Genomic DNA, 12,056 nt, shown 5'->3' on the forward strand with positions numbered 1-12,056 from the left:
TCTTTCTTTGATTCTCCTGCCATTTGGAGGATTCCTTGTTCTCCACTTGTATGTTTTCCCCTTCTCTTTGGTTGCATTTTTTCCTCTCTTCAATAATATTCTTTATCTAAAAGGGGAAAAAAAAAATGGAGCAATGTAGTAGGATAGACTCCCTGTACCGTGTTTTCCAGATGAGTATGAAATGAAGCAAAATACAGGAATAGGACACATTCACAAAGTCACAATTCAAATACACAACTATTTTTAAAGACAACCTGCTTCCCAATTGATCAAATAGAACTCTAGGGGTACGAAAAATGCAATCATTCTTACAATTAACTTGAATTTTCCTCAAAGCTTGTTAATTTATCCAGCCTACAGGTAACAAATTGAGCTAGTTTGGCAATTAAATCCTAAGTGTTGTTACACTGGGGGCAACAAAGGCCTTACGTTACCTACATGCGCATGTGCACAAGATAAAGAAAACTAACAATTAAAAGAGCAAGTTTCCCTAAAATAATAAATTAGCATAATTTTAGAAGCATGAAATATCCATAGATTTATGAATTTTTGCATTAGTAAGCTGAAGGTAATGAAAACAAGCATGCATACGCGTAGGTTTTCACATTAGGTTGCAGCCGTTTGTGGTCTTCAACCATCATGCCAAGTAACTCAGCAACATCTTGCACCCTACATGTCACATCAAAACCCCAAGATATCAAAAAATTTTAAGCACAGAGAACTGAAAATTTACAAATCAAAGATGACTTCTATAGTTAGCAAAAGACTAGTTATTAAAAATTGACCATATATCTACTATAATTGTTTTAAGATGAAAAAAGAGATATTAAGAGAGAGAGAGAGAATACAAACAATAGAGGACAACAAATCCTCAAAAAAGAAAGTTAAAAACAAAGGATTAAAGGCAACCCCAAACAGAACTGTCAACCATCCAGAAAACTTGACAAACACCACCGAAGAAAATCCCTTCTCAGTCCCTCACCATCATAGTTAATAGAGCACTTCAAATTTAATAATTTCCATTATCCCTTCTTAGCCTTACTTATACCACAATACAAGCAAACTTCCTTCCCCTCCAAATTAGCTAACCCATTTTATCCAACAAATGCTGAACACAAGATCCATGAACAAGGCTCAGTCTGCTCACTCGTCTCTATCCTCACCTATTCGAGCATTCTCTGAACCAGAAACTCCCTCTAGCACCTCCAACATAGATGGAAGATTAAAGGAAAGTTTGCCTAGTAAAACAGAAGAATCTGATTCAAACCCGAGTTGTTCACAAACCTCATCTATAACTAGCCCTCCATCATAGTCAACTATCCAGATCACCCTCATTGTCTGAAACATCACCTCATTTCTTCTTCTCAATAGAACTTTTCCCACTAACCTTCTTTGTTAAATCCATTTTTGACCCAGCCAAAGGCTCCTGGATGTGCCATTACAGTGTCTTTTCAAAAACATAACTTCCCTCACATCTCAGAAATCCCTTTCTTCCCAGCTCTTCTGCCCCCAATGAGTATAACCAATGGAAATGCTGACTTTCCTACAACCCAAGATTTTGTTACCATCCATCCCCATCCTATTGAACCTAGAACTTAATTGCATCTTATTCCCGGATTGATCAGTAATCATATTATCCTCTGTTTGCACATTGGGACATTCATCCTCCATAGAAAACCCTTTGGAATGCTTGTCGATTTCAAAACATCCCTTCCCCCAACTCTTTGCCAATTTTGCAAAGACTATACAGCACACAGGTCACTGACTCAGACCACTCTCACCAAACAGGATGTACTACGAAGCTGTGTTCATGGTTTTCAATTGCGGTTGCGGGTAACGTCGCATAATGGGTGTGGGTGTCGCGGCAAGCAGGTGTTACGTAACGGGAAGCAGGCATAACGGTCGTGAATTTTTTTCATGCATGCACAACCATGCCAAAATTAAAAAATAAGCATTAAATCCATTAATACATTATTTTTAATGAATTTTGACGGCTTTTATTCAACCTACAAATGCATTTTAATAGGCAATATGATTTTCATATTAATTTTAGCGCGCTATTTACAAAAAAAAGGCATATTGTTTCATAATTTGCATTACTTTAATGAGTAAAAAGAAGTATAAATGTAATTAAAATGAAGAATCAATTAATTAAAGACATAAAGTTACTAAAAATGACTCAATACTCAATATACACATACATGAATTTGAAAAATGATTGCCATCAAAATATCAAAAGTTGAATACATGAATACAATATTACAAATTTATAAAATAGTGCATGTCACCGCCAAAAAGAATGACGTGGAGGGTCTTCATAATATGCATCTCTATCTTGAGATTGGGATTGGGAATTATCTCCCATCCCTTGTGGAAATACATAGCTGAATAAACCCGTGTTTACGTTATTTCATTCTTACTCCTGAAAATCTACTAATGGCGAAACTTTAACAGATATAGAAGGTGCATAATCTCCTCCTTGACCATATCCTGAATAATATCCATAAGTTGGGTCTGCAATTGGCTTTGGGTAGTGTGTAGAAGAAGACTAACTAGATCCTGAGATTCCTGACCCACTAGGATAAAAATGAGACGCATAATATGGATTATAGTGTTGAGAATCTTGAGATGGTGGATATGTTAGATGAAATCCATATGATTGTGATGATGAATCATCTAAATCCAAAACTACGAACCACACCATATGAATCTTCAGCAGAATCACAATCTTGGTGTTGGTGACTTCTTTTAGTTTGTGCACTATGACTCTCACTAGGGTCACCACTAGTAGCACTCCTACTTCTGAGTTGTGAAGATTGGTACGCTAGAGGAATACCCAAGTCATAATTTTTAAGTATATCATGTAGTCCATAACGATTAGGAGGCTATGTATCCCTTACAAATGATGTCCCTATGTTATACCCATAATCATATTCTACACCACCGCCGCCATCACTACCATCACCCCCAGCCCCACCTCTAGTACCCGTACCACCATCATCATCACTTGGTGGGCTCAAACCAAAATTGTCATTACTTTGTGTACGTTTAGGGCTTAAACTTGAATCATGCACATTTATTGGTGGTTGATCACCTTCTTCTGCAATACCACCAACCTCTTCATCTAAACAATTTAAGTTGTCTTGAACGTCGAGTAATGGTGCCTCTTTCTCCTATAACCATTGACTCAAAGGATTATCTTCTTAGAAAATATAGTCCAAATTGATAGGATTGAAACTATCTTCAATTTCCTGTTGGCTTCTTCTCATTTTATGTCTTAATTTTAACCTCATGTTCTAATGCACGAAAACAAGTTTTTGTCGTCTCATGTACTTCAATCTATTTCTTATTTTCTTTTGGATGAGGCAAAAGGTGCTCCAATTACGCTCACAATTCAAAGCGGATACGGTTTGGCTATGAACTCTGATTGTTATTCTTTGGAGCAAAGGAGCGCACATGTCATAATGAATCCACCATTCGACTGCATGAATAATTAAAGAGAGTTTTATGTCAGTATAGCGTATTTTTCAAAAGTCAAATTTGAACATAAAGAGAGAAAATAGATTTATTCATCAATTATTTGGCTATATTTACCAGGATTTGTTTGTTTCACTGCCCTTTGAACCAATGAGGTTCCAAATGTCTCCCGCCTATCTTGATATACCAACCTCAAAAAAAGGATGATTGTGAAATATAATTAATTAATTAGACATATTAAGATATAGTTTAGAAAGTATTACAAAATACTAAAATAATTCATTATTCAATTTAATGGAACCAACACTTACTTGATTAATAACCCGAATTTGAGTATCTATATCGGGTACCAACTTGATTATCACTGTTTTAACCCCATCCATGACTTCTTTAACAACTTTAGGAGTGGGTGGGGCACCATAAAGAAATTGAGGGTTCAAAAATATCCTAAAATTAAATTTACCAACATATTAATAAATAATAGCTTTTTAATGCAATTATGCATAATTTAAAAGTTAAAATAATAAGAAATTGTATTTGATTTACCCTTACCAGCAGCGTGCAAATCTTGGTGCAGTTGAAAACTCCATTGGTTGCCAATAAATTTCCAATAGTCTTTGTAGAACTGACAACCTTTTTGAATGGCTGACTTCGCCCTATCAATCGCCTCGTATATCAAACCGGTGGATGGTTTTTGATCACCATCAACCAATTTAAGAACTTTCACCAAGGGTTCCTCTACTTCAAGTATATCAAAGGTCTTTTGTCAAAACTCTTTACCGAAGATAATCTTCTTTGCATCATATTCTAGGTCTGATTTTGTCATCCCAAACCTTGAGCTTTTCCAAGCATTAGATGTGAACATTTCCCTCAATGCTTGTTTATGCCTAACAATAGTCTCCAAGGCAATAAAAATGGTAGCAAATCGAGTGATGGCAGGGCAAAGTAACTCTCTATTATTTGTGAATTTTTTTATAAAATTCACTGTCCATGTGTGGTTGTAAATAAAGGAGCTTATTGTTTTTGCATCTTCTAAGACCTTCTTCATGTTACTTTTCTTATGAATATCTTCAAGAACAAGGTCTATGCAATGAGCTGCACATGCTGTCCAATAAAAGATTGAGCCTCTTCTGCATTAATAATTTCCCTCCTGCCTTCATTGTAACTTCATTATCAGTCACTACTTGGACAACATTCTCCTCCAATTTCTTCAACCACCTTATCCATTAATCTAAAATGAAAATATAGATTTAAGAATTACTACTACTAAATTAAAAAAACATACGAGTCCATAATACTATTCGCATATACAATCAAAAATAAAAAATGATGAAACATCTACAACAACATAATGAGAAGAAAAGAGATACAAAAAAAAAAAAAAAAGGTAGGAAGAAGCAGAAGCCCAAATTAGAGGAGATTTTGAGAATTTGAGCAATGAAGAAGACTTGGAAGAAGAAATAATGAGATTTGCTATACAAGAAAGCATAGGATCACAGCAACAATGGGAAGAGAGACATATTTCGACCAAGAACAACTAATGGGGGTAATATTTATGAAGAGGGAGATGGCTCTAGCAGCGGTGGACTTGGTGGTGCCATTGGTTTTAGTAGAGTTCGATCTTATAGTGTTCGAGGAGTTGGAGGTAGTGCACGACAATGGCTTAATCCCGATGCCCCTGAAGCTAGATTAAGGGCAATGGATCCTATTTTAGAAAAAGCAAAAGTGCAAAACAACCAAAAATAAACACTAAGTTATTGAAAGGTTTAAGAAGTAAATTATGAAAAGAAGTTGGAAAATTCCTAATTTATAATCAGATTCTAGCAAATGTAGCGGACTATCCATTTATGTAGTCTACGCTTGATGTTGCGGCAGAGGTTGGAAAAAAGGTGAAGGGACCATTAACCTATGAGGGATCTGAAATTTATTTGGAGCAAGAGTATCGGGAAATGAAAGATTATATCTTCTTGTGCTGGCATTTGGAAGAAGAGAGGTGTAACCATTATGTGTGATGGTTGGTTAAGACCAACTAGAAAACACATAATAAACTTTTTAGTTTACTGTAATAATGGCACCGTGTTTCATAAGTCAGTTGATGCCTTTGATGTGCCAAGCCGAACAGCTGAATATTACCTTTTAGGTAATTTTTTATTTTTGATTGTATATGCAAATAGTATTATGGACTTGTATGTTTTTAATTAAGTAGTAGTAATTATTAAATCTATATTTTCATTTTAGATTAATGGATGAGGTGGTTGAAGAAATTGGAGAATGTTGTCCAAGTAGTGACTAATAATGAAGCTGCAATGAAGGCAGGAGGGAAATTACTAATGCAGAAGAGGCCCAATCTTTATTGGACAGCATGTGCAGCTCATTGCATAGACCTTGTTCTTGAAGATATTGGTAAGAAAAGTAATGTGAAGAAGGTCTTAGAAGATGCAAGAACAATAATCTCCTTTATTTACAACCACACATGGACAGTGAATTTCATGAAAAAATTCACAAATAATAGAGAGTTACTTTGCCTTGCCATCACTTGATTTGCTACCAACTTTATTGCCTTGGAAACTATTGTTAGGCATAAACAAGCATTGAGGGAAATGTTCGCATTTGATGCTTGGAAAAGCTCAAGGTTTGGGATGGCAAAATCAAGCCTAGAATATGATGCGAAGAAGATTATCTTAGGTAAAGAGTTTTGGCAAAAGGCCTCTGATATACTTAAAGTACAGGAACCCTTGGTGAAAGTTCTTAAATTGGTTAATGGTGATCAAAAACCATCCACGGGTTTGATATACGAGGGAATTGATAGGGCAAAGTCGGCCATTCAAAAAGTTTGCCGGTTCTACAAAGACTACTGGAAATTTATTGACGACCGGTGGAGTTTTCAACTGCACCAAGATTTGCACGCTGTTGGTAAGCGTAAATCAAATACAATTGCTTATTATTTTAACTTTTAAATTATGCATAATTGCATTAAAAAACTATTATTGATTAATATGTTGGTAAATTTAATTTTAGGATATTTTTTGAACCCTCAATTTCTTTATGGTGCCCCACCCACTCTTGAAGTTGTTAGATAAGTCATGGATGGGGTTAAAACAGTGATAATCAAGTTGGTACCCGATATAGATACTCAAATTCGGGCTATTAATAAATTAAATAATGAATTATTTTAGTATTCTGTGATACTTTCTAGAATATATATTAATATATCTAATTAATTAATTATATTTCACGAACATCCTTTTTTAGTTGCTCGTATATCAAGATAGGTAGGAGAGATTTGGAGCCCCGTTGGCTCAAAGGGCAGTGAAACAAACAAATCCTGGTAAATATAGCTAAATAATGGATGAATGGATCTATTTTCTCTCTTTATGTTCAAATTTGACTTTTGGAAAATACGCTATATTGACATAAAACTCTCTTTAATTATTCATGCAATCGAATGGTGGATTCATTAGGACATGTGTGCTCCTGAGCTCCAAAGAATAGCAATCAGAGTTCATAGCCAGACCACATCAGCTTCAGACTGTGAGCGTAATTGGAGCAACTTTAGCCTTATCCATATGAAATTAAGAAATAGATTAAAGTACATGAAACAACAAAAACTTGTTTTGGTGCATTGCAACATGAGGTTAAAGTTAGGACATAAAATGAGAAGAAGCCAATAGGAAATTGAAGATAGTTTCAATCCTATCAATTTGGACTATATTTTCGAAGAAGATGATCCCTTGAGTACATGGTCATAGGAGAGAGAGACACCATTACTCGACGTTCAGGACAACTCAAATTGGTTAGATGAAGAGGTTGAGAGCACTGCAGAAGGAGGTGATCAACCACAAATAAACGTGCATGATTCAAGTGTACTGAGCGTACAAAAAGTGATGACAATTTTGGTTTGAGCCCGCCAAGTGATGATGATGGTGGTACTAGTACAGGTAGTGGTACTGGAGCTGGGGCTGGGGATGGTAGTAATGGTGGCGGCAGCGGTGCAGAATATGATTATGGGTATGACACAGGGACGTCATTTGTATGGGATACATATCCTCCTAGTCGTTATGGACTACAAGATATACCGGAAAATTATGACTTGGGAATTCCTCTAGGGTACCAATCTTCACAACCTAGGAAGAGTGCTACCAATGGTGACCCTAGTGAGAATCATAGTGACAAACGAGAAGAAGTCACCAACATCAAGATCGTGATTTTGCTGAAGATTCATATGGCGTGGTTCGTAGTTTAGGTGATTCATCATCACAATCATATGGATCTCATCAAGCATATCCAACATCTCAAGATTCTCAACAGTATGATCCATATTATGCATCTCATTTTTATCCTAGTGGGTCAGGAATCTCGAGGTCCCATCTTATGGACATTATTCAAGATATGGTCAAGGAGGAGATTATGAACCTCCCATATTAGTTGGATTTTCACCACCAGTAGATTTTCAAGAGCAACAACGAAATAATGTAAACATGGGTTTATTCAGCTATGTATTTCTACAAGGGTGGGGAGATAATTCCCAATCCCAATCTCAAGATAGACAAGCAAATTATGAAGACCCTCCACGTCATTCTTTTTGGTGGTGACGTGCTATTATATAAATTTGTAATATTGTATTCATGCATTCAACTATTGACATTTGATACCAATCATTTTTCAAATTCATGTATGTGTATGAGCATTGACTCATTTTTAGTAACTTTGTCTTTAATTAATTGATTCTTCATTTTAGTTACATTTCTACATCTTTTTACCTATTAAAGTAATGCAAACTATAAAAACATATGTTTTTTTTTTTTTGGTAAACAACGCACTAAAATTAATATAAAAATCATATTGCCTATTAGCATTTGTGTGTTAAACAAAAGCCGGCAAAATTCATTAAAAGTATGTATTAATGGATTTCATGCTTTTTGTTTTTTCAATTTTGGCATGGCTGTGCATGCATGAAAAAAAATCACAACCGTTACGCCCACTTCCCACTACGTAACACCTGCGTCTTGGTGACCGTTACAAAAAGTTACCCGCAACCGCAATTTAAAACCTTGCACAGGATAGTGGGTATGATTGTGCTAGCCCACTCCGACTATGTACATTTGTTTGCTTTGGCGGCTAACCGTCACAGTTTTGTCCTTCCTCAAAAGGTGCCAACACAGGAGAGGGATCCAATACCATATCCCGACACCACTTCACCTCCCCAAGCCATTTGGGACTCCTCCCCACTCCAAGAACCTTAGTTCTAGGTTGTCTCCTATCCCCACAAGGCATAAGATGGTGCATACCATCCACCCTACCAAGACATACCGTCCCTAGCATTTGTCATCATGACATTTTTGGTCAGGATCTAGCTCTAATACCATGTGACAGCCCCCTCCTGCTATTTAGGTATTGTCCACTTTGAGGCCAATCCCATCATAGTTATGTCTTTTCTCAAAATGCGTATACACAAGAGAAGGATCCAACCCCCATATAAGTTGAGGCCCCTTCACCTCCCCGAGCGATGTGGGACTCCTCCCCACCATAAGAACCACAGTACTAGGCTGTCACTTGACCCTAGAAGGCATAGCATAGTGGCTATGGTTGTGACAACTCACTCCCACTATGTGGGTATTGTTTGCTTTGGGGGCGAACCCCTCAAAATGAGCCTACACAGGAGAGGGGTCCAATCTCCATATTAGTTGAGACCGCTTTACCTCCCCACTTTATGTGGGACTCCTCCCTACCCCAAGAACCTCAGTTCTAGGCTGTCTTTTGCCCCCACAAGGCATAGGATAGTGGGCACCTTCACCTCCCCAAGCGATGTGAAAGTGTCTTGGGGAGGACCCCTTTCCCCACAAGGCACATGATAGTGAGTAAGATTGTGACAGCCCACTCCCGTTGTGTAGCTATTGTCCGCTCTAGGGGCAAACCCCTCACAATTTTTTCCTTTCTCAAAAGGCCCCTATACAAAAGAGGGATCCAATCCCCATATAAGTCGAGACCCCTTCACCTCCCTGAGCAATGTGGGATACCACCCCACCCCAAGAACCTTAGTTCTAGGCTGTCTCTTGCCCTCATAAAGCACAAGATAGTGGGTACAATTATGAGAACCCACTCCCACTAGGTAGGAATTGTCCACTTTGGGGGCAAACCCACATGGTTTTGTCCTTCCTCAAAAGGCACCTACACAAGAGAGGGATCCCATCCCCATATAAGTTATGACCTCTTCACATCCCTAAGTGATGTAGGACTCCTCATGAGGTTCTAAAAGTGGGGAGGAGTCCCACATTGCTCGAAAGGTGAAAGGGTCTCGGCTTATATGGGGATTGGATCCCTATTTTTTTTAGGTTCTTTTGAGGAAAGACTAAACCATGATGGGTTTGCCCCCAAAGCAAATACAACCTACATGGTGAGAGTAGGTTGTCACAATCATACTCACTATCCTGTGCTTTGTGGGGGTAGTAGAAAACCCAAAATTTAAGTTCTTGGGATGGGGAGGAGTCCCACATCACTCGAGGAGGTGAGTGGGTCTTGGCTTCTATAGGGATTGGATCCCTCCTGTGTAGGCGCCTTTTAAGGAAGGACAAAGCTGTGAGGAGATGCCCCCAAAGCAGACAACACCTACACATTGGGAGTGGAAATTTGAGTTTTCAAAAGGGGTTTTCCCTCCCTTCAATTGGAGATCTATAAAAAGACCTCTTGAGAGAGAGATTGAGGCACATCCAAGTGGGGGCAAGGTGAGGTTTCTAAGGATTTTCGTGGGGTCAAAGGGGACTTTTAGTGAACGACGAAAAGGAGAGAAAACCACACATCTCTTCCTTTGTTTGGGTTATTTGGGGTGTGAATTGAAGTGAGGGTGTACTCCACTTTACCTATAGAGGATTGTTCTTCAATAAGGTCAGTACCTAACCCTCTACTTCGTTCATTTCTGCTTGTTTCATGAGTTCAAGTATGTTGAAGCATATTAATGATTCCTTGTTTATTTTCTATGCTTCAAAATTTCTCCATTAACTCATATCAAATATACATGTTAGAAGTTATAGGACATGTTTTTATCTTAATTGCATAGAAAATCGAAAATCAAATTTGCATATTTTTGTGGGAATGTGTTTGTAGGAGGTTGACTGGTTCACCCCCTTTCTTTTTGAAAAAGTAGCCACATCTCTACTCCCAAACTACCAAAATAGATGTTGGGCTTGAGGTGAACTCAACTATGCTGCCCTTTCCCTTGTACATTGAACTCTTGGAACATGGGCCTGTGATGAATAAATAGTCCCATACTTGCCCAACAAAGTCCATTCTGCATTAGAGATTTAAAAACCCTTAAAAGCTCCCTCAAGAGCCCAACAAGTTGCAAATGTTCCAGATCTCCTTTTAAAGCCCCCAGCTTATTTCCCAATAATTGGGACGTATGCACTGTGATGTGAACAATCCCTAACCAAGCCCATTTGAAGCCCACTCCTCTCTCTGGTGCACTTGTGATCATCCCCTTCCCAGAAAATAGGTGGATCACCAGCTGCTGCCACTCCAAGGCTCACCATTTGCGAACCCTCCACAATTCATGCATCACCATCCACTCTTTGCTGCCCCTAAAATACTGGATAGAACCTCCTTCCAACTTCAGTGATCATGAGTCCCAGAAGGTTGATCCACTCCTTTGCTCGTCTTCTCCAAACCAACACCACCCCCCCCCCCCCCCCCAACACTACCAAGCTTAGTTTCTTCCAAAAAACAATGTTGAGAAAGCCATGAACACACCTATTCGACCAACCACACTTCCTAGCATCACCTAATCCTTTAAAATTCCAGCAAATGATCCCTACAACTAAACAATTTTTCCCTCCTTTACCTTCACCTCTACATCCCCCCTTATCCCCCCCCAAAAAAAACAGCCCCATAATTATCAATAAACACCAACTCAGTCAACCTTTTTCTGATACCCTTTTTTTTGCTTATATGTATTAGGAGTAGCCATACCAAGGCCCCGAACGGACTAGCATACATAATTCCCATTCCTTAAGATCCTACACTTGTCTCTCTCATCCCCATAAATGGTAAAAGAAATGACCCCCTCCCTCTCCAATTACATTTCTTGGCACATAAGTGATTCAATAAATTGAAAAAAGTTTTCTAGGGTGGGTAAAATACTTCATGAATCTGAGAATTCTCTCTCTTTCTCTCTCTCTCTCTCTCTCTCTCTCTCTATTGTATATGGGTTACACCCTTGGTGATTTTAATAACACACTCCCACTCATCCAACAGATAGAAAAAAAAAAAAAAACACTTGAGGTTCACTCAATTTGATGCAAAAAAAAACACTTTTGGGAGACTAATGGGAAAAGAATGAAAATCATGGGAGATAAAGAATGGATTAAAATGTAAATGGATATAAAAGAGCAAATTTGAGAAAAATAGAATAACGAAATAACACCACAGAAATTTTTTGAAAAATATAATAATGAAATAACACCACAGAGAAATTTTTTTGGAGTATTTGGTGTTGGAAAAACAAAAATTTCTTTAGTGATAAGTGTTTTTATGTGGATGACGCTCTTAAAAGAGTCAACAACAACAACTGATAGAGCTCTGACTTC

At 37.9% G+C, this 12,056-nt stretch overlaps 1 protein-coding gene across 2 annotated transcripts in view; it reads right to left on the reverse strand.

The window, feature by feature from the left end:
• Window positions 1-12,056, reverse strand: part of LOC131153115 (uncharacterized) — a 97,565-nt gene that overhangs the window by 44,188 nt on the left and 41,321 nt on the right. For both annotated transcript variants that reach the window (XM_058105179.1, XM_058105178.1), the window contains exon 6: window positions 592-669. In XM_058105179.1, coding sequence (XP_057961162.1) covers window positions 592-669 — 78 coding nt within the window. The remainder of the gene's footprint in view (window positions 1-591; window positions 670-12,056) is intronic.

Source organism: Malania oleifera, chromosome 4 (genome assembly GCF_029873635.1).
Source record: "Malania oleifera isolate guangnan ecotype guangnan chromosome 4, ASM2987363v1, whole genome shotgun sequence".
Taxonomy (NCBI): Eukaryota; Viridiplantae; Streptophyta; class Magnoliopsida; order Santalales; family Ximeniaceae; genus Malania; species Malania oleifera.